The following is a 24385-nucleotide window of genomic DNA, read 5'->3' as shown; positions in this document are numbered from 1 at the left end:
CGATGGTTCAACTGTTGATGATCCTGCACTCTGAGGACTGTTGATTGTACAAAAGTAATGTGAAGTGAAACGGATTCGTGTAATCAGTACAAATGAAGTTCAGTTGTGGTAGCATAATGGTCTATGCCTGTTCCACATCATGTTTGGGCCTAGGCCCATTGGATGTTAAGCATGCAATTATGACTACCGATGCCTGCCACAGTATAGATATGTTTGCCACTTGTCACTCATTTGGAGAGGTCTGAGTCCCATTATTGAGTGGAGGAATCTCTAAAGGCCTCTTCAGTTGGCATTTTAGTTAACAATTCTCAGGAAGGGGAGTTTTCCCCTGTGAATTATTCCAGGTTTTTCGGCCTGCACCGACATACAAATTGATCTTTGAACATATAAAAATAATACACACTGTCACAATATGGTTTAAGTTGCTGATGTGCCTAAAGCCACCACTTCTTGTATCTAGACAACATTACTCAAAATCACACACCTTGATTAATAAGGCTGTAGTTTGAATTAGTGGTGGAAAATGATGCAAGAAAGCAAGCTCATACAGCATCAGCCAAAAAAAATAAATAAATAAAATAAACACGACACCTCCCATTTCACCTATTCATTCCCTCTAATAGTTTGTCTAGTTCTTCCTTGAATTTATTTAAATTATCAACTTCCACAACAACAGATAGAAATTTGTTCCAGCAATCAATCACCCACTGGCTAAAGGCAAACTTCTGCACATCTATTCTGCAACCGTCCTTTCTCAATTTGAATTTATGCCTCCCTCGTGTGTGGTCGGAGCAAAAAAACTTGTCTTGGCAATCCTGGAGCACTGATCTTAATGCAGTTGACCATTTTGTGTATGTTTTTGGAGCAGCAACTGAAAGCCCGATCAAGATACCAACTTCTTTGAATGAACTAGCTATTACCTTGAGGAATAAGTGGTGAAAAATCTGCTGTCTGGATAAAGAAACCTTATTGAAAGCTTGCCCTATAGGATTGCTCAATCATTAAAGCCCATGGTAGTTTCATCAGCTAAAATATATTTTCATTTCTTTCATTGGCCCAGTACATATTGAAGTATAGTATACATTTGTTTTTTCTTATTCATTGCAGACATTTCAAATATTGTATAATTTGTATATATGTTGTCTAATTTCTACTTGTTTACTTTCCAAGACCTGAATGAATGTGCCGATCCTATCATGCATGACTGTTCGAGCCATGGAGTTTGTCAGAATGTATTTGGCACTTATCTGTGCATTTGTCAACCTGGGTACATGGATAAGTATCCAGGAGAAATGCGAAGGAGTGGAAGACAATGTATTGGTGAGTTCAAGCAAATTTTGAGTGAGAAATTTTTTATTTGCTAATGATTTGAATTTAGAAGAAAGTGAAAAAGGTGCTGTACATCAATATTCCATAAGCAGTCATTTTAGAATGTTTTCTACTGGATCCAGAGAAAATTATACTTTTATCCTTCTTCAGTTCTGTTAAAGAATTTTAAGTAAATATTTTGTGAACAAAATGCTGATGTATTATTGAGTTTGTCACTACATAAAAAGACAGTTGCTCCTTTGTTTTCCCTGTCATGAAATATTCCTTAACTATAAATGTTAAAAAGAAAAACTAAATTTTCTGTGGAAAACAAAAAAAAAAAGTAAGCTTGGTAATTTAATTATCAAGATCAAGCTTACTTTTTTGAATTATTCAATGAGCCTACAATCCAGCTTGTTATCTGTTTATCATTTACTTTTGGATGTAATTATTGGTGTAGGCCTTGTCTGTGTTTATGAGAATAAACATACTATTATAGTTTATAATGCACAAATTATATATAATTATGTAAAGGATGATTAAATAATAATGATGCATTCCAAATGCTTAACCCATTCACAGTACTAAGGTGCTGTAGATTCCAGTTTTGAATTCGTACATGTTTGAAAAAATACTGACGCATCTTTGTCTTTTAAAAAAAAACAACTGGAAAATATTTGAATGGAAACAGAAGTTTATATTGAACAAATGCAACACATGCATTTCATGTTCTTTAATAGTTAATGAAATGAATTTTTCTTTAATAACACACTTTTACAATAATACAGTTAACAGCAACTGAAATGTTTTCCATTACCTTTACTGCATTAGTGGTTGTAGATTATCAATATCCTTTAGAAAGGCAGTAGCATATTCTTGAATTTTGTTTGCATTAGTGATGTCTGAGCAAAGTATTTTTTGTCCCTGAAAATATATGTTAGATATGCACTGGGTCTCTATTTTTAATTCCTGTGACTGCCCACAGGTGAATTTTATAGAATACTCTCATAGAACATAAATTTTAGGATTTAATGCTACAAGGGAAGAAATTGTCTGTGTTGTGCAAATTTAGTTTGGTGCATTCTTTACTGGTAGTGAATTTAATTTGTAATTTTAAGTATGGAAGAAGTTGAAGGTGACTTTATTTGACACTTAGTTGATTGATAGAGCTTCTTAATGTACCGTTATTTTAAATTTGATTTAAAGAGAATAATATTTTAAGAATAAATTTTAATTACAGGTTTTAATAATCCCTACTCTTTATTTTTAAATTACCTACTCTATTTTTAAATTTTTTAAATTCCATTTCTATGCAATTTAATTGAATTTCCACAACTTTGATTTAAACACCATACAACTAAGCAGATTATTTGAGGTGAGTACTGTCAGTTAAGCTGTTATTGCTATTATTCTCTTTAAGGTGACTTTAATGTAATTTAAAAGACCATTTTAATCCAGATTATTTAAAGAACTAGTGAAAAAGCATACATAAATATAAGAACACATTTATTTTTAAGTTTTTAATTTTCCTAAAAAAAAATAAAGCAAAGAACCTTGTCTACATACAGTAGTAGTAGTAGTAGTAGTGGAAAATGATGCAAGAAAGTAAACTTATATAACATCAACAAAAAAAAAATCATACTACCCACCCTCTATCCATACCCGTCAAGAATTTTTCTAGTTCTTCCTTGAATTTATTCGAACCATCCACTACCACAACAACAGATGGAAGCCTGTTCCAACAATCAAACACCTGCTGGCTGAAGGCAAACTTCCGCACATCTATCCTGCAACCATCTTTCCTCAACTTAAATTTATGCTCCCACATGTATGTAGTCTCAGCAAGAGGAAGAATGCCATTCACATTCATCTTGCTCAATTCTTTCAAGGCATTTAACACCTCAATCAGATCAACTAGTCTCCAGAAGTTGCAATTTGCAGAACTGAAGTCTTTCTAGGTATTGTTTCCTTCATCAATTTGGTTGCCCTTCTCTGCACCCATTCAGCAGGTCTACATCCTTCCTAAAGTGAGGCCTTCAGACCTGTATACTATACTCAAAATGCAGCCTAACCATAGCCTTGTACAAAGGGATAATAACCTCCTTATCCCTGTTATCAAAGTTTCTGTATATCATTTACAAAACTATCAGTGAGCTGTTCTGGTAGCATGTCTGCACTGCTCAGAGAATTTAATATCTTACTGCACAATTACCCCCCCATATCTTTTTCATTTCCCACTACCTTAAGTGTAGTACCACACAGTTGATAAGTTACTGTGAGTTTATTGCTACCCATATGCAGTACCTTGCATTTGCCAATGTTAAACTTCAACTGCCATTTCTCAGACCCAATTTTCCTAGACCTTGTTGCAGTAGCTCACTCTGATTCACTGTCTAGGTAAGAGCACCCTTTTGTTCCCTTCATCAATTTGGTTGCCCTTCTCTGCACCCATTCAGCAGATCTACATCCTTCCTAAAGTGAGGCCTTCAGACCTGTATACCATACTCAAAATGCTTTTTTACTTTGAAAGCCTTTGTATCATCTGCAAACTTAGACACTAAGCCTGATATACCTTCATCAATATCATTAATAAATATTGAAAACAACAATATATGTAATGTATGTAGTCAAAAAGTTGTATCATAGTGATTTATGACTTGTAATATGTTTAGCTACTCATCCAGACATAATAACATTAGCCCATTTTACTTCAACCATTCTGAATTAGCATGCATTGAATAGGTGTTTTATGTGTTTCCTTGCATTTTAAAATTAGTGATTATACTGAGCAGCGAATTTGTATTAAATTTAAAAGAGGGATGCAAATCTGTTGAAGATGATCCTCACTCTGGCTACCCCTCGTCTTCAAAAATCAATGATTCAATTGCTCATGTTCATGATCTGATCAGAAGAGATCAACATTTAACTACTGAAGTTGATAATTCTTATGGAACATGTCAGGCAATTTTAACACAAGATTTAGGAATGTTGCATTTCAACCAGATTTTTGTCTTGCATCCTCACTGATGATCACAAGGTAGTGAGTTCTTGCATGTCAGGATGTTTGTCAAAATGCCACTGCTGACCTTTGTTTCCTTCATCATTACGAGTTAACAAATATAAGTGTACGTACTACTATGACCCAGTCCTCTAAATGGAAGAGTTTGTCTTCTCAAAACCCTTAAAAAAAAAAAAAAATCAATTTCAGTCAAATATGAAAATCATGCTTATTTTACTTTTTTGATTCACCTATTCTTCATTATGAATTTATCCTGCATTAGTGGAATCCTACAAAACAGTTCTATGTCAATTTGCAATGCTGTTTGGAGAAAATGGGCAGAAAAGTGAGCTGCAGGAATTTGACATTTACATCATGGCAGTGCCTCTGCACATTGTGTGTTTTCAATTCAAGAATTTCTTGCAACGCATTCCATCACTGTGGTTCCCCATCTGCCATGCTCACTTAATTTAGCTCTTTGTTTTGTTTTGTTTCTTGAACAACAACTGAGGAAATAACAAACCCTCAGCCATAATTATAAGAGCTTCCTTGGACTCAGGGGAGGTACCCATGGACTGGAGATGTGCAAGTGTGACCCCAATTCATAGAGAATCAAAGGGCGACACAAGTAATTGTAGACCTGTTGGTTTAACTTCTGTTCCAGGGAAATTAATGGAGGCACTGGTTAAAGAAGCACTGCAGGATCATCTAGACAATACTTCAGTTATAGCTCAGACGCAACATTGTTTTGTTAAGGGCAAGTCTTGTCTGACCAATTTGATTGGATACTATGATGTAGTCACAAAGCAACTGGATGCACGGAATAACTTTGGTATCATATATTTGGATGTTATAAGGGCTTTTGATACTGTTGCACATGGAAGACTGCTGCACAAATTGGAGCAGTGTTGCATTGGAGGAAAATTGCTGCTATGTATAAAGGGGTGGTTGAGGGGGAGAAGACAGAGAGTGGTAATCAATGCACACTGCTCATCGTGGACTAATGTTATTAGTGGAGTCTTTCAGGGTTCAGTGTTGGGTCCATTGTTGTTTTCTGTATTTATAAATGATATTGATAATGGTATATCAGGCTTAACGTCCAAGTTTGCAGACGATACGAAGGTTGGCAGGGTTTTTAAGGACACTAATGACGGTATGCTGCTGCAACAGGATCTAGAAAAGTTGAGCAGATGGGCTGAGAGGTGGCAAATGAAGTTTAACATCGACAAATGTAAAGTACTACATATGGGAAGCAGTAACCCCAGAGTAACGTATCAACTCTGTGGTATCAACACTGACAGTGGTAGAGAATGAAAAGGACCTGGGGGTAATTGTGCAGGCAGATATGAAGTTTTCTGAGCAGTGCAGATGGTCTGCAAGAGTAGCTCATGGTGTCTTGTCAATGATATACAGGAATTTTTCTAGCAGGAATAAGGAGGCGATTATCCCCTTGTATAAGGCAAAGGTCAGGCCATACCTTCAGTACTGTATACAGGTCTGGAGGCCTCATTTTAAAAAGGATGTGGAGCTGTTGGAACAAGTACAGAGAAGGGCAACAAGATTAGTGAATGAAATGAAGAGTTGCTCTTACGAAGAAAGGCTTAAGGTTTGCAGATTATAGTGTCTGGAGACTAGGCACCTGTGAGGTGATCTGAATGAGGTGTATAAAGTCTTGAATGGTTTGAGCATGCTCAATGCTGATGGGATTCTTCCTCTTGCTCAGAATAATCACCTGAGAGGGCATATATTTAAATTGAGGAAAGACAGATGTAGGATTGATGTGTGGAAGTTTGCCTTTAGCCAGTGCGTAGTTGATTGGTGGAACAGACTTCCAACTTTTGTTGTGGAAGTTGATAGCCTAAATAAATTTAAGACTCAGCTGGACAGGTATTTGGGACAAACAGAGGAGTGAAATGGGAGCGTTTTTTTTTTTTGTCTGATGCCGCATAAGCTTGCTTTCTTGCATCGTATGCCTCTACTAATGCTAATTATTCAGAATGTAACACAGGAACTATTAGCAATTCCAAAAGAAGCCTATCAGAATGCTTCCAGAAGTTTCAGAAGCACTGAAATCAGTGTATACAATCCCAAGGAGACACATCTCAATATTAATTTCTGAAATATTAATTCAGTCCCCAAACTTTTTGATCGCATTTGGGTTTTTATAATCCAGTACTCTTGAGACTATACAGTAATTTAATAATATGGTTTCAAATGTTTGTTGATATTTCGCTGTCAGGTTAAATCAAAAAACCCCCATTATTCCATGCTTTTCTGAACTTCACTGATTACAAATGATCTGTTGCACTCCAGAAAGTCTATACTGAAAAATTCTGTAAATATTAGGAATAGGGAAGAAAATCCACCTGAAGTGTTTTATCTGTTAGGGTCACCAAATTTAAAAGGAATTTGTCTTCTTAAAAAGTATTAAAGAGTATTGCAGGATTAGAAAAAAAAATTATATGAAATTTGTATATTTTCATTGATAACAATTGATAACAATTCTTATTCACAGTTTCACAAAAAATTGAAATTTTAAAAAGATAAGTGTTACTTGCTATCTAACATAACAAATACTGCCATTTTATGCATATAACAAAGCCAACAGTGCTGAGAGAGAGAGAGAGAGAGAGAGAGAGAGAGAGAGAGAGAGAGAGAGAGAGAGAGAGAGAGAGAGAGAGAGAGAGAGAGAGAGAGAGAGAATTGCGTGAAAATCAATCTGCGGTTGGAGTTTGGAAAAATTAAGATCTTGCCTAACTACAGCCATTGTTTTCAGTAGATTGTGTACCAATGTTCTAAAAAATTAAAAGTTTTTACAATATCATTATTTCAGAGATAAAGGCTTGGGTACAAGTAGCATTGTTTATAGCCATTACAGTTGACAAAGCTGAACACTACAAAACTGTACCGATATCTGTTTATCAAGGAAATTTTAGTGATACAACGATAATAGATCATCACCAGCTTTAGTTAAAATTACAATAAAGATTCTTAAACAATTTGTTCCTGAAATCAAGTTAGGCTGTTGTGATTGGCAGGACATTGAATGATATGTGGGCCAGAATGAAAGAGACTATTCTCCTGGCCTTATTTGTACATTGCTGCATACATAAATTCCATATGAACCTATCCCATAAAATATTATCTATAAGTGCGTGTAGGATTTTTTTTGAAGATGTTAGTAGTTTTGCCTTAATTGATGTAATCTCAATCCTATTGAGATCAGGTAAATTAGGCCCAGGGAAGATGATGGAAATCCATGTCATGTTCTAATCATTCTTGTACAATTCTAGCATGATGCACTGTCATCCATAAGGTGGCCATAACCTTTGGGATAAAAGTGTAACATTGCAGGGTACAGTAGCTCTGATACAAAATTCAGATACTCCCTTGATGACATTTGACCTTCCACCAGTATCAATTGACTCAGTCCATGCCAACAAAACATTTCCCATACCATGGTATGACTTCCAGATACTTGGCTTGTCTTAACAAGGCAAGCACAGTCCTTTGCTTCATGAAGTTCTTGCCACACTCTCTACCTACCATCAGTGCAAAACAAAGTTTATCGTGATTTGTCTGACCACATGATATTCTTCCATTGTGCCACTGTCCAATCACAATGTTCTTGGCACCACTGAAAGCATGTTTTTTGTCTTTCTCTGAAACAAGTGGCCTCTGAATAGGCAAGTGACTGCCAATACCCAATTTCTTAGCTTCCCTGGGTTGAATTATGGGTTTAAATAGGGCAGTTCTGGGCTTTGTTGAATTAAGATGTTATTTTGCTGCACACTGGATGCCCTATTTTTCCATACAGTCCTCCTTAGAGTACAATGGCTTTGCTCTTGAAGTGTTGTTTTTCTGCCACATTTATGCCTTTGAGATGTGGAAGAACTGTTTGCTTTCCAGTCATTAAAAACCTTTGAGATGGATGCTTTTGAGACACCAGTTATGTCTGTCGTTTCTAGAATTGTGACTCCTGCTAAACATGCACACATGATAAGACTTTTTTCAAAGTCTGATAGATCATGCATTTTCCTTATTCTGGCTTCAGATTACTACAGTCGCACAGCCTGGCAGTCTTTATACCCAATGGAGCGACATATCGTCACCCTACGTAATAGTTTTCTTTGCATCTGTTTGCATTTCTTCTGTCTGTGACTGTCTTAATACAAAAGTTGTATTTTTTTGACCAGTGTGTGCATTTAACATTGTGATTTTAATATTGTGTATTTAATAGTGTGCATTTAAAATTGCTCAGAATTACTGAACAGAACATTATGGAAGTTGATCAGAAGGAAAAAAAAATTGTGTATTTAATACACATAGCTTAAGTTAAGTGAAACTTCTTTAGAATCTTTTGAAACATTTATGAAATACAGTAGAGAATAATGAAAGAAATATTTTGGTTTTCAAATTATTAAAATCAGACTGCTAGAAGCTGAGATATAGCGAATTAATATGTAAATGCGACATGCGTTCTAGTTACACTGTGGTCATGTTGTAGGGGTACTGATTGCATCATGCGTCATTTCGTGTCGCATTTTTGTGGCGATTTTTGCCATTCAACGCTCACAAGTTACTTCCATGTGAAAACTGCCTGGGGTGTACCAAAAGAAGTTTCACTTCAGAATTGTGCAGAACAAAAAATGACTGTTTTAATAAAATTTGGTCTGAAAATGAGGAAATATATAATCTGCCCAGGATGAGTAAAGGAGAGTGTACTTCAAAATACATAATACTGTCTCCATAGAGTTGAATTATCAGTTTGAGTTCTTGCTTTATTTAAAATTTATAGAAGATTTTTTTCAACTTGTAGTGATACATTTCTGCACAAACTCTACATCAGCTATCCATATTGCTCTGAAATGCCAAAGGTCATTTTCTTTAGCAAAACATTGGTATAATATTAAAATGTTTTTGTTTCATTTTAACCTAACAAAGATAATTAATTTCATTATATATGATTCGGTGCCTATGCAATGTCTCTCAGAAACCACATCAGACAAACATTCAGCTTTCATGACAGGAGACTGAAACTGCATAGTTATGTATGGATAGATCAAAATATAATAATCTTGTTTAAATCCACAGATAATGGTGAGAAATTATCTTATAAATGATATATAGCTATTTCCATTTTATTTTAAATATGTTGGAGTTTTTCAGCAAGTTAAAGCATAGATTTTTTCACTTTTGGGAAAATAATTTCATGTAACTGTCTGTTTTCTTTCAGCATGTTCTGCTGAGTACTGTAACAACCATGGAATATGTAGTGTTGAAGATGGTCAACGTTCGTGCAAGTAAGTCCATCTGTACTAGCCATAGATCAATTCTACTTAAATAGTGGGACCTCTGTGCATATGAAAACATATGTTATATATATGTTTTCATTCACATATAAATGTAAAATAATTTCTTATATTTATAATAATACATTGAACTAAAGTTTGGTAGTTATACTGTTTTAAGATTTGCATTAGACTATTTAGAATAGTGCAAACACAACTGAAACCATGATGCATATACACAACCATGTGTTTGTGTATATAGTTTAAATGAGAATGCTTAAGAAAGTTTAAAGACAAAAACACATGTCAAACCATATGTTTTGTCTTTAAACTACAGTAAACCCCCGCTATTCGCGGTCACTGATTTAATATAAAATGAAACCTAAAAAAATGTGAATTTTAAAGCGCCGTGAACATTTTCCGCCATAAAAAAAACATGGGCGTGGCTAAAATTATCTTTCCTGGTCAAAACAGCACTCAGTGGGTGGGGGAGAGGGGTGACAAAATGCCGAGTGTGAATGTTTCTCGCTAATCCTTGTTCAGTATGTGTTCTGCGCTTTTCATGGAAGGTTTCATCGTTCGCTTTTAATTTATATGCTTATAAATTGAATAAATTTATCAATTTATAAATTTATATGCTTACAAAAGTGATAAATCTACCATTTTGCAGTGTAAAACGACTTTTTCGAGTGTGTTAATGGAAGAAAGTGACTTCATTGTGGACAAGTTCTTCCTAACCCGTACAAAAATATGGCTACAAATAACAAGGGAAATGTGAAAAGATCAAAGAAGGTGATGACATTAGCAAATAAAATTGAGTTAATAGATAAAATTTCTAATGGTGAAAGTGTCTTCTCAGTGGCAAAACATTATAAAATCAATGAGTCAACGGTACAATCAATCAAGAAATCGGAAGAAAAAATCTGCCGTAGTGTCCGTGAAAACGCGCTAATTGCTTCAAAAATTTGCTCTGTAATTCGTGATATTAAATTAGAAAAAATGGAAAAAGCTTTAAATCTGCGGATAGAAGACCGAACTCAAAATAAAATTCCGTTAAGTTCACTCATCATTCGTGAAAAGGCAAAACTCTTTTATCAACACTTTAGCGAAACTGGTGATAGCACTGGCAGGATAAGTTTTTTAGCTAGCAAAGGCGCTAGTTTGAAAGATTTGTTTGAAATTTCTAATAAATATTACATTTAATATTAAATTGTTTCTTATTTTCATTTCGATGCCATATTCTTGCATTTCACTATGTACTGTCTTTGTACATAGTCATATTATGAAGGTACATATAATACATACATAGACAAAATTTTACACTAGTTTTTCTTATATATTTCATACTTTGGAACGGAACCCCTTTATTACTATGGGAGCCATAACTCAGTATTCGCGGCATTTCTCAAGAACATAACCCCCGCGAATAGCGGGGGTTTACTGTATGTGCATTCTCTGTGGTATAGAAAACATTGCACTGTCCAATTAAGAAGAATTTAATGGAAAACAAATATATAGCAATAGCTGTCCAGAGGAACTATAGAATTACCATCATGTAAAATATACATGGCGGTTATTCAAAAATATAACAAAAGATTTAAAATAAACCAATAAGATTGAATTAAAACACACCAATTTAGGGATAATTTTGGAAGGCATGCCATATATTCTAAGATGGTTTATGGCTCTTTGCCAATGGAAAAAGTGATGGGAGAGTCCAAAAAAAAGTTGCATCATTCTTTGGTTCCTTCTGACAGTAATGAAAATCTGTTAATGCAAAATGTATTATATCATTAGGAATTTATTCTGTTGCTTAAAGCTCAGTTATTGGTGAGGATTATACCATAATCCACAGCCAAGGTTTCTAAAAGGGTTGTCTATGGATCACCAATAGTTATCTGAGACAACCGATATTATAAAAAAAAGAATAAAAAATACTGTTGTTTTTCTATTGTATTTCGTTATATTAAAATTACATTACATTGTATTTCATATAATTATATTATACTATTATATTTCATTATATTAAAATTTAAATTCAATAGTATTTTTTTTAACTACTTTAGCATCTGTGGCATAGCATATTAAAGTTGTTAAATAACAAGCAAAAAATCAGTAAGTGACCCATAAAGACCCTTGGCAATTTTCAAGTAGTCTCGGGGGAAAAAATCAGAGATACTGATCTATGTAATCATATTAAGATAATGTAATATAATAATATTATAATTTTAGGAAGGATTTAAAGCTGCTGGAATGGGTACAGAGAAGGGGGAACAAAGGGGGTGTTCTTACTATGAAAGGCTTTAGTTCTGCAATTTGCAGTGAGACTAGGCAACTGGCGCCTCCGTAGCCAGGTGGGCAGGAGCAGCAGTGCGTAGCACATGCTTCTTGATTAGACCGGGTTTCGAGCCTGTGAGCCACCAAATACGGAGGATGCAGAAAGGTCAGGGAATGACCACTGCATATCCCCGGAGCAATATAGCCTTAGTTGCTAATGCTCCTAAAAACCAAATAACAACAACTAGGCAAGTCTGAGGTGATCTGATTGATGTGTTTGAGGTTTGAATGGCTTGAGCAAACTCAGTGCTGATGGGATTTTTCCTCTTGATGTACATGAAGGGACATAAATTCAAATTGAGTAAGTATGGTTGCAGAATAGATGTGCAGAAGTTTGCCTTCAGCCAACAGGTTATTAATTGCTGGAACAAACTTCCATCTGTCGTTGTAGAAGTTGATAGCTTGAATAAATTCAAGGAGGAACTGGACAAGCTTTTAGAGGGAATGGATGTGTGAAATAGGTTTTTTTTTTTCTTTTTTGGCTGATACATAAGCTCATATGCTTGCATCACATACCTCCATTATTACTACTACTACTATTGGAGGGGTCAATAGATGAAGTTGGTTTTTTTTTTTTTTCTTTTTTTTTTTGGCTGGTGCAATATAAGCTTGCTGTCTTGTATCATTTGCCACTATTAATACTAATAGTAAGCTGCATACTCTGACTTTCTGAATAATGCATCAGCACATTTTCTCCTGTAAATAGAAAATGTACTGATGCATTATTCGTATATTAGTGTGAATTATGTATGTATTATATTATATTAGTATTTGTAAAATAATAAGAGAAGTTTACCTCAATATAATACGTAGAACACTTCCGTGTGATACTCTCCAGATCCCTGGAAAGTGTCATATGGAAGTGTTCTACGTATTACCGTATTTCCCCATGTATAAGACGCACCTTAATTTTGGGGCCCAAAATTTGAAAAAAAATGTATTACATAAAGTTATTGAACCCAAGTTTTATTCATCATAAAATTCATACAACTCCTCATAACTTGAATTCAGCACTGTACGAAAATCTTTTCTGAGCCATTTCTGGGCAGAACGTGGCAAAATGTAACCTAATATACTGGTAACAAGTGCGAAACAATGAGCGCAAAGACAACAAGCGCGAAAAAGCGGGAAATGCAAGTAAAAAAATCAGCAACCACTGTATAAAACGCACCCAGTTTTTTGACCCCAAATTTTTCGAAAAAAAGGTGCATCTTATACATGGGGAAATACAGTATATTGAGGTAAACTTCTCTTATTATTTTATATCAACGTAAAAAATATTGATATCAACATAGAACATATTGAACATTACAGCTCTGGTTCATACTATTATATTAGTATGAAAGTCATCAGGTCAGCTATCTAGTGAGACAAAAGAGATGATATAATATTAACACACCTTTTTAGAGCACTTCCAGATTTTAAGGCTTTTAATCATAACGAAAAATGAAGATACGTGAAAACAATAGTGAAGATACAAAAAAAAAAAAAAAAGCATAATTTTAATGTATTTTTTATTTAGCAGATAGTTTTTTTAACCTCTTCTGTGCAAATGCACTAATTACCGAGGAAAATTTATTTGAAAAAACTAAAGCTTCTTTTGAGCCTTAAGGCCTAGGCCAAATGACATCCCTCCCCCACTGTTGATTTGGTTCTGAACATTAAGCTCTTTAATTGAAATTAAAGTTGATTTGGTTGATTTGGTTCTGAACATTAAGCTCTTTAATTGAAATTCATCTATACATTTTATCTTGTAAATGGATCGTACTAATAATAGGTTATTTAATAAGTTTATAAAATATTAATCATCATGCTCATTGGTTAAAATATTGCAGTATATAAAGCATTAAAAGTTTATTTCTTGATGAATTAATTTTATTTTTACTGTACTGTGCAATATAATACTTTTCCATGTACTGTGTGTTACTTTTCACGTAATGTAGAATGCATTATGCAGTAAATTACAATATAGAAATGTGTGGTTTTTTGTGCTTTTATTTTTCTCTGTGTGACTATAATCATATTATAGATTTTGGGTAATCATATTATTTCCAAGGTCCCACAAGGATCAGATCCAGATGTGAGAGGTTTGAATAATGTGTATGTAATGTGTTGAGTTATTGTTAACATCTTTAATTTTCAAGATATTAATATGGTTTGCTTATTACAGGTGTCGTGGGAATTATATCGGTTCACGTTGTGAAATGGACAGTGAAGGTGAGTATTCCGTACCATCTTTCTGTGAGTGTTAAGAAGTAAATACAGTAGAACGTCAGTTATCCGGAAGTCAGTTATCTGGAATAATTTGAAAGGTTGATCTTTCTTCTTCTTTTTTTTATTATTAAGTTAACGGTAGTACAGTAAGCACCAGTTATAGTGATCATGTTTGCAAATTGAATTTTGATTCTAATAAGCAAAATATCAAGTTTATTACAGGTTTATAACAGATTGTACAAACAAAAAGCTGAATAAACCGAAAATTGCAAATTGTTTTTATTGTTTTATGGTTATGACCTCTAAAATTCTATGTGACCTTCAGAAGTGTGTTTTAGAAAAATATCACAGACTACTGTGTTTTCTCCGAAACCATGAGTGAATTTCAGATTAGTTTAGCTCCAGATTCAGTAAGAATAATATCAACCTGAAACCGTACAATTTATTTTTTTCAGTTTTTATGGTAAAATGTGAAAGAAAAGAAAACGCATAGTTTTAATATTGCAACAAAAAACGGAAATTATTAATATAATTTGAAAAGGTGAAAATTTAGGAAACCTCTCCAAAGAGTTTAATGTGGGGACTTGACAAATTTATGACATCAAGAAAAATTCCAATGCTATAACAGAATTTGTGTCAATTATGGATAGTGAAGGAGTATCTAGCAGGAAAAAAGACTATGTCGAAACCTGAAAATGCTGCTTTAGAGAGTTCACTTTATTTGTGGTTTCTTCAGAAGTGAAGTTTAGGTTAATTGAGAGGTAATGAAGATTTTAAGACTTTTTTACTATTCCAGTTCTTGGAGTAGCTCTTGGGGCATCTTTGGCTGCAGTAATCATTATTATCCTTACCCTAGTTTGTCTTTGTGTCTGGAAGTAAGTGAAATTTTATTTAATTAATTTAGTAATAAGACACAGCAACGATATTCAGTATTAAAAAACACAGGTTAGCTGAAAAACTTTAAACTGAGACATGGTATACGTGAACTAGACATTCAAGATGAGAAACTTTCTGCAGAGGAATCGACAGCAGTGTCCTTTGAAAGTAAATTTGCTTAAGTTAAGCAAATTACAAGAAGGAAAACCTTTATAATGTTGATGAGACAGGCTTATTATGGAAAGCATCACCAAGAAAAACCCTAGCCACTGAAAGAGAAATGCCTGCACCAAGTTTTAAGATGAGAAAATAGTGAGTTACATTTGCTATGTGTGCATTCCAATTATCATTGGGATGCACAGATTGTCCGTGCTCGTTATCAGTAAGTCAAAAAAACCGAGAACATTTTAAATTGTTCTAATTTTCCTGTTTTGAATAAAAATAATAAAAATGCCTGGATGGTTGTTTCTGTTTTTCGAGATTAGTTTATAATTTTTTATTTAATTAATCTTACCGGGAAAATTATCTGGAAAATTTGGCTATCCAGAAGAGGTCTGACATCAATTATTCCGGATAATTGATGCTCTACTGTAGTAAATATTTTACACAGTTTGAATAAGATAGTGTACATAACAGCAAGATATTTTCAAATAAAGTATTTAATAAATTATATTAAACTAAATATCATTAATAATTATTAATGAGATAATCAGAACGGTATGACATTACCTCATTGAATGCATGTACCTCATATTACAAAAAAAATTTCCTTCTCATGCTAGATCATAGAAAGAGAGACCAAATGTGCCATCTAGATTAATTGGGCTTGAGAGAAAAAATTAATTGGACCAGCATAAAAGAAATGACTGAGGTGTATTAAGTCACATAATTTTTTAACTTATCTTTGATTAATTTACTCCAGTGTGTAATTTTTAAAATCTTTTTTACTATTGCAGTTCTTGGAGTAGCTCTTGGGGCATCTTTGGCTGCAGTAATCATTATTATCCTTACTCTAGTTTGCCTTTGTGTCTGGAAGTAAGTGAAATTTTATTTAATTAATTTAGTAATAAGACACAGCAACGATATTCAGTATTAAATAATTTAATTTAAAACTCAATAATTTCTTGATATATAATAAAAATCATAACTATATTTTAAAAGAAATATTAGTAATTTTAATTTAAAAATCTCATTTCATTATGATTTATGTATATTGCTTTATTAGTCGACGATGGAAACGGGAACAGCACAAAACAGAAGCTATGTCAGCACGATCAGCAGGCAGTGGCCAGACTTTCAGCTACCTAAATAAGGGTGCAACTCCTGGTAACTCTTACAGACTTACTATAGAAGACCGTATGCGTTGGGCCCATATTGCTGATGCTATGGGTAACATATATGTGGTAAGGGAATATTTTTTGTTAAGTTTAAAAGCAGAAAATGTTTTTCTAATTACTCTTAATCAAACTGTAAACATTGTTATCTATTACTAGTTTACTATTAATTACTCTCATTAACCATGCTAATTTGGTCAGTTACTCTATTATATAATTTTCCTGTATTTTCCTCTCCTCCAAGCATGTTGATATAACATTTTTTACTCAGAATGACCACAGAAATTTAGATTCTGAGGTTAGGCACATTTCTCATGACTCTCCCTGTATATTATCTTCTTATCCAGTTTCAGGAATCCTGACCATTTCTTTGAGAGCTTATCGTCTGCATTCATTGGTCAAAAACATTGACAAAATGGAGTTGTGAATGACAAATTTGTTACGGTGGTGAATTTATGTTATTAAAGCAAAGCAGAAAAATAGGCAAAAAATTTGGTGTCATTAAAAGAGAGCAGTTTTATATTGAAATTGACTGGCTGCAGAATTTGTATTATTAAAAACTACTATGTTGTTAAATGCGGACACTGTTGTATATATTACTAATTTTACTTTTTTTTTTTATTAGCAACCTGACCCAGTTGGCAATCATCAAGGTCAACCAACTGCTCCTCCTAGCCAGCATATCTATGCAGCTCCAGGTCGTCCTCATAGTGCTAGTACAGATGATAATAGTAACAGATACGCCTATGTCAGTAGCCAGCCACGTTCCCGAAACAGCCACACTTCGGTAAGTTATTGTCCATGTGAATGTTGCTTAATGATGTTTTAATACTGTTAAGCTTGCAAGAACCACATGTCCTTAAAGCCGACTGGGCTAGCCGGGTGGGTAAAGTGCCTGCCTGCCTGGCAACCCAAAGGTCGCGGGTTCAGATCCCACCTCGGGCTTGGATCTGAGTAGAAAATGCAAAAACTTTGGGAGCTGCATTATGGTCACGATGCGCCAACAACTAACAAAAAATGTCCTTAAATTTTTAGTCATGAAACTAGGTGAAATATTAAATTTTTAAAATATACATATATGTTTAGCCATTGAATGTACATATACAAATAATGTAGTGTAATAGTACACATAGTAAAAAAAAAACTATACAACATTTACTCTAATTATAATTTGAGGGTATGTTGTATAGTTAATCATTATCATGTCATAACATTATAATGATTAGCATTAGGAGATGTTAGAGCTGGCCAAGAAAACAGACATGTTTTTTGCTCTTTCAAAAGAGAGATTGCACTGGTCCTTTACTGAATAAACATACAAAGGGTTAGCATACCTTATATTGTCAGAGAATTGGTTCTTTCCACAGCTATATTTCCCACAAACATTGGGTCCCAGCAAGAAGTAATCCATCATGACACATAGAAGTATAACAGTTTCTTAATCAGAGACTGGAGGGCAGATGGATTGGATGAGGTAGTTTGAAATGCTAGCTCTTGACTTCCCCATCTAATTAAGTCAAAATTTATCTCATGGGAGTTATGTTAAAGGGCAAATGTGCATTCCACCTCTTCCAGCTAAGTTTCAGGATCTGAAGGATTATGCATGTCATATCTATTCAAAGAGAACACACTGCAAACATTTTTATGTATTGTGTATTTATGTATTTTTATGTACAAAAAGCTTGCTGAGACTACTTTTCTCCTCTGCAGCTTGTCTTTTTAGAGGATGTGAAATGTGTAAAATAAGATTTGATAAAGCCAAATAAAATAGAACAAAAATTATATAAAGCATAATTTTTGTCCACTAGGGCCCTATCTCATCAGGAACCACAATGTCTCTGGGGAATTAAAAAACCTGAGGATATAGCATTTCAGTAACTCTTAAACCCTGCCAATGACCTGGGTTGAGGATCTGTGCAACATGACAGAGTGTCAGTCCTCAGTTATGGAGTACCATGCTAAGAACTGAGGAACCAAATAAAGAAAAAAAAAAAAAAAAAAGCTTCAGCAATTAACTACTTCTAAATAACCTCCAGTGGACTCTTGATGAAAATGATAGTTAGAATGAAATAACTCAGACAGAAATCCAGAAATAATTTGGGGAGGCACAATCCTGCATCATGTTACCATCAGATAACTCCTTGGCCAGTGATGAATGCTTCAAGGCCGGCCGGGCTAGCCGGGTGGGTAAAGTGCCTGCCTGGCAACCCAAAGGTCGCGGGTTCGATTCCCGCCTAGGGCTTGGATCAAAGTACTGCAAAAACCTTGGGAGGTGCATTATGGCCACAGAAGCCGATGCACCAACAACTACCAAAAAAAAAAAAAAAAAAAGTGCTTCAAGATCCTTCCCTTGCATCTGATACAATGTGCAAGCTTGGGGGTGCCAGTAATATTTGTACTTAATTTAAAAAAAATAAAATAAATAAATAAAATAATAATGTACTAATGAATCCATATTTTTATAGTTCATTAATTTTTAAAAATATTTTATAAAATTAAAATATTAATTAACTAATGGCTAGATTTTTTTTTAGTTGCTCCACATATAACAGTATTTAAATTAAAGTTTTATGAATTCTTGCATTCATCTAAGAATGTACATTCTCTTATAGTCCGTGGTGTAACTTTCATCATATTGATAATTAATGGCGCTTAAATATGAAATATTTTTTGGAAAAATATAAATTTGCATATTGCAGTGTTAAAATTGTTAATGTTATCATCGAATAATATGTGATTATGAAAACAGTATATATAATTTTTGGTATGTGGTATATTATCTTTCTTAAAGGATAAATTAATTTACTGTCAAGCAAATTTTATATGTTTAGAAACATTCTGCATGCTTCTAAATTACATATATTAAGATAATAGAATTAATCCAAAGTAAAGTGAACAAAGAATAATCTTTCAGATTAGTCATTTATTGCTTTATAATCAGGCATGTCAAACTCGAATTCTGAACATAAAGGCTGCAGCAGTATAATACTGAGAACAAGGTAGTACAGAATGGAAGAGTCAACTGAAATGCTTGTTCCTGACTGATTTAAGTAGCCATTTTAATTATTGCCAATGTAGCAGAATGATCCTTACCAAGTCCAGCAGTGGAAAAGGGAATGGAGTGAGTGCAAGCCATGTACATCTGATACTAAAGGGTACATATTTTTATAGTAAACCCCCTTTTCCTGCAAAGTTCAATTGTTATAATAAAAGACATAGCCCTTCAAAACCAACCATGCACCTTGGACCATAAGATACTAGGTTGTTGTAGCTAGCCGAGTAGTTATGCATGAGAGTGCATAAGTACACATGCTTTGTGCGAAACAAGTTCAAACCTGTGACTGCTAAATATGATGCTCTTTCTTGTATTCACTTAATCTTGTGAATTCCCTTGACCATTTGGTCGTCTCAGAGTATAAACAGAAAATTTATTTATTTATTGCATAACTAATACGCTAGGACAATATGGCCTAAAATGCTGATGCACTATAAAACTAACAACAACAAATACTGCATGGCCCTAAGAAAAAGATTATGCAGTTTTCTTTGAACATACTGTAGTCCAATTTAAAAACAAAATGTAAAGATACAGTAGTTGCCTAGACTTTTCATTTTATCAACTGAAAAGCATAAATCTGTTTTCTTTTAGTTCTTTGAATTTAAATTCATTCAGTTCAATGCTTATATATCTAATAAAAGCCTTATAATTTCTAGAAATTTAAAACATCATTTTTAAATGTTGGCTCCTATTACTTTTAGGTAGCAGAGTTGGCTGGAATACATTTGTTCATATCAAGTGTTTGACATACCTATTTCATATTTATTCTGGCTGTTATTTATAAACTGTTTTTCTGCAGGGACAGAAAAGTGGTGGTTATTTTGAACTGGACATCTCAAGTCGTGAGACTTATCCTTCTACTAGCCGTTATCTAACATCAAATGTCTTGAGGCCTTATTACAGCTAGTGAGCATCCATTGTGATTTGTGGTGAATATAGTGAGTGGTATCACTGAAAAGAGTTAACACATTTTTGGAACATGCCAATCAAAAGGTGTTGCATGAGAAGGAAACACTCCTCTTATTTACTGATTATTTCTTACATCCATCTCAAGGAGTAAACATCCTGTCAACTAAAGGCTGCTAAGGGATCAGTTAGTTGAATGCAGTCTTAAAAGCAGACAAGCTTCATTTGAAGCTTCTCAGGACAGCTGCAAGAACAGGCCGTGAGAAAGAGAGAAAATTTCGCTTCCTGCTGAGCAGTGCCCTCTTAGAGAAATGGCGTTGTTATAGTGGCCTGTGCTTGTTTGTCATTTTTAGTCACGATTTATGTTTACTTTAGGAGGGACAGTGCAGCACAGTGTAGTATAGCACAGTAATGTACAGTGGAAACCCCAAAAAGACTTAAAATATTGAGTATGATAAAATTTCATTCCATAATTTTTTATTCTTATTATTATATTTATTTCATTAATTCTCCCATCAGGTGTCATTTGTACTGCAGAAGATAGAAGCAGCAAAAATATTTTAGTATATAAAAAGAACAATAGTTTTTATATTACACTGTAATTAAAAGATTTTCTTCTTTGATCAAGAATTGAAATTTGATAATATAATGTAAATAGTTTTCATCTCTGTTTAAAAAATAAGTATTTTTGTTATTTATATATGAACAAACTAAATGCTCTTCGTTATCAAGATATCTATTAAGATGTATATTCTTCCCGTCTGAGTAATGAAACTTTAAATGACTGAAAGTAGCATTAAAGTGTCACAGTATTAAATAAATAAATAAAAAAAAGTTGTAAAAAAAGTAAAGTGTATTTATGGATTTTTATATTTGTTTGGTTACATAAAGAAAACACAAAGTAAAACAACCTATGGACTTGTCACTCAACACACGTTTCATTAGTCATATATCTTATTTTTATAAGGAAGGACAATATTTGCATTACATGTAACATTGTATTTGCCATTTGATTTCATATGATACATATCAGAATTATTACTTGTGAAAGCTAATATGCAAATCAGAAGAAAATGATTATTGGCCTCCCATGTTCTTTATATAAGCTGCACTTCTCCATCTGAAAAATCATAATAATCTCTTTGTATTCTTGGTCAGCATAATGTATGGCACCTCATCCAATTTAAAATATAAAAACCTTTTCTTCCCCCAGAAAAATATTAGATGGAGTGGTTTCACTACATTAAAGTTTACAGGACAAGGATGTCTCAATACATGACTTCTAGTATTGATTTAATGCTGAAAATATGATATATTGCATGTCCCTTCTGTTTTTATAGCTATCTTTACTCTCAAGGATTCAAGTAATCCAGTATTGTGTCCTTACCCATTATAGTCCTTAGAAAATCTATGAATACCATTAATTGAGTGATCCAAATTACTAGCAGTTTGATGTATTTAATGCAGCCTTAAAAGCTATACCTGTACCTGTATACCTGTACTATATATATATATCTTGTCTTGTGATTATCTTGATTCTGTCAGATAGCATTCTTTCTTTTACCCAACCAGGTAAAACTAAAATTTAATGTTAGAATTTTATGAAATTTGTCTTGTATTTTTGCAAGTTGAATGTTTTTTTTTTTCATGCACCTTTGCACAACACATAATGAGTAACACGAATAGAAACTTATTTTCTGAGTGTATTAAGACTGTAATACTGGACAGAAGACGATGACATCATGAAACAGCTAAAAACTACAAAGGATACATAGAGTTAAGAAATATGCAAGTAATTCAGTTGAGAAATTACTATGAATTTTAGCTCTAGTGTCCCTTTTATTTCAGTTATGGCACACTTTAAGTATGCAGTATTTCATAAAGTATATTTTATGGCAGCAGTTCTCAAACACTGGAATTTTGAAGGATATTTGGGGGGGGGGGAAGAATGTACCATAATAAATTAAGAACAGCCTCAAAGAGGAAAAGGAGCTAAGCTCATTGTGACCAGTAAAGGAAGGGATCGTAGATTTTGGTTCACTGAAGAGTGGGGGAGGGGCTTGGTAGAAGGTTGAGAAACATAGTGACACAGTCTGTAATTAGTGCATCTGTTATTCATACGAGGGTTGATCAGTGACTGAATGCGTACTTCTGATAAATCACTGTATGGGATAGTGCTTCAGAAAATGCGCTCAACATGTTACATTGTATCCAGGCACATTTACAACTCATTCCATTGCTTCAGTTGTTCATTCAAGCTCAGCAACTGAAATCAAGAGTGTTTTAGTGGTACATCACATTTAATGTTGGCCAACAGTACAGAACAACGATGTATGTGCATTGAATTTTGTGAAAATTGGAAGAACAAGAAACAGAACTTATCAGTGATTCAATGAGCTGTGCAATAGTTCAGGTGGATCTGTCATTTTAAAATGGAGTGAATATCTGTTGAATGCAACAAGCATTTCAGATGCCCTTTAACCAATAGAAACAATGAATTGATAGCTGAAATGTATACTTTAGTGCAGAATAACAGAAAATTAACTATTAATGAAATGGCTGAAACAGTTTGCTATTTCTTAGGGCACATCGGGCTATATTAACTGAATGCTTAAGAATAAGGTGTCCTGCAAAACCAAGTTTGTTCCATTATTGCTAAACAGAACTACCAGAATTCTGACTTACTTGCACATGCAAAAACCATAAGTTTCTTAAAAAAATCATAAACAGGTGATGAAACCTGGTTTTACACTTATGATCATGAAACTACATAGCTCTCTTCCTTGCCACAGTGACCAAAAAATTTTGGTATGCCTTTGGCAAACATGCCAGGGGCACAGGAAAATTCAAGTTTTGTTGACTATTAGAAAACAACCAGGCACTTTTTTGATTAAATTGTGTACACCCACTAGGTCAGACTATGAACAAATTTTTCTATTAACAAATAGTGAAATGTCTAGAATCACTTTAGTAGCAAATTCACCATGACAATGCACTTGTCAATTCTACTGTTTTGTGGCAGTTTTCAGTTATTAAAAAAAAAATATATATATTCCACAAGTGAGACATTTCTCTATACTCTCATGTATAACTCCCTGTGACTTTTTTTTTCTGTTCTCTAAACTTAAAAAAAATAAAAATTAAATAAAATCGTATTAAGGATATTAACCTCCCATTTCGTAAAAGTCCAACATTTGTTTTAATGGATTTAGCATTAGTAGAGGCATATGATGCAAGAAAGCAGCATAAACAAAAAAAAACCTCTTCCCATTTCAACCATCTGTTTGCTCCAAAAGTTTGTCCAGTTCTTCCTTGAACTTATTTAAGCTGTCAACTTCCATAGTCTTGATGGTTTTTGATGAACCTTCATATTTAGAAAGTATGAGGCACATGATTTGATTGCAGCTTCCATTGCTATGTGGAGTATACAAAATGCTGCTTATTATCCTCCACTTTCTGAGGTATCAAAAGTTAAGCAGAATGTAATAAATTATTTGGGTTTTACACAACGGAATAACAGTTCAGGCCAAAAACTACCTTTTTTTACTTAAGAATTGGGACAGTACTAAAATTCTTACTTTCAATTACCAGTGCACATGCTGACAATTGAATCTGTTGCAGTCTAATCTAAGCACTGATGATGAAAATGAGTAAGAAGTGTTTCCAAAATTGTTTCCTAAAATCTGCCAACCAAAGTTACAAGTGAATAATAATAGTAACTGGACAATGAATCATCCCATGCACTTAGTACCGGTACCAATCACGGGGGTGGAAAAATCCCATAAAGGAGAAAGTATTTTTTTTTATATAGTAAAAATATAATAATATTATTATCTATCTATACATTAAAAAAGTTTTCCTCCTAGCGATGTTTATTTGAGCCAATAGGAGAAGAGGATGGGGCAATTACATCACTACAAATGCACAGGTAAATAATTACATAGGTCATTTCCTGATTAGATTTCGATCAGTACATTATAATGTTAGTACTGCATATTAGTATAATGTTATTATTATACAAATATTTACAAAACACTAAACTATTTACAATCATACCCGTATT

At 33.6% G+C, this 24385-nt stretch overlaps 2 protein-coding genes across 2 annotated transcripts in view; one reads left to right on the top strand and one right to left on the bottom strand.

The window, feature by feature from the left end:
• Positions 1–20826, top strand: part of LOC150075270 (uncharacterized) — a 142067-nt gene extending 121241 nt beyond the window's left edge. The window contains exons 6-12 of the mRNA XM_090388423.1: positions 1171–1320; positions 9543–9609; positions 14105–14151; positions 15981–16059; positions 16250–16427; positions 16984–17145; positions 20216–20826. Coding sequence (XP_090244549.1) covers positions 1171–1320; positions 9543–9609; positions 14105–14151; positions 15981–16059; positions 16250–16427; positions 16984–17145; positions 20216–20323 — 791 coding nt within the window. The 3' untranslated portion in view covers positions 20324–20826. The remainder of the gene's footprint in view (positions 1–1170; positions 1321–9542; positions 9610–14104; positions 14152–15980; positions 16060–16249; positions 16428–16983; positions 17146–20215) is intronic.
• LOC150075269 (myeloid differentiation primary response protein MyD88-like) overlaps positions 15983–24385 on the bottom strand; it is a 60259-nt gene continuing 51856 nt past the window's right edge. The window contains exon 8 of the transcript XR_016547911.1: positions 15983–16053. The gene's annotated coding sequence lies outside the window, so the exon portion shown is untranslated. The remainder of the gene's footprint in view (positions 16054–24385) is intronic.

This window comes from Mastigoproctus giganteus, chromosome 14 (genome assembly GCF_048544385.1).
Source record: "Mastigoproctus giganteus isolate SK-2022 chromosome 14, ASM4854438v1, whole genome shotgun sequence".
Lineage (NCBI taxonomy): Eukaryota > Metazoa > Arthropoda > Arachnida > Uropygi > Thelyphonidae > Mastigoproctus > Mastigoproctus giganteus.
The sequence above is the reverse complement of the archived record's forward strand: the minus strand, read 5'-3'. Positions and strand labels throughout refer to the sequence as shown.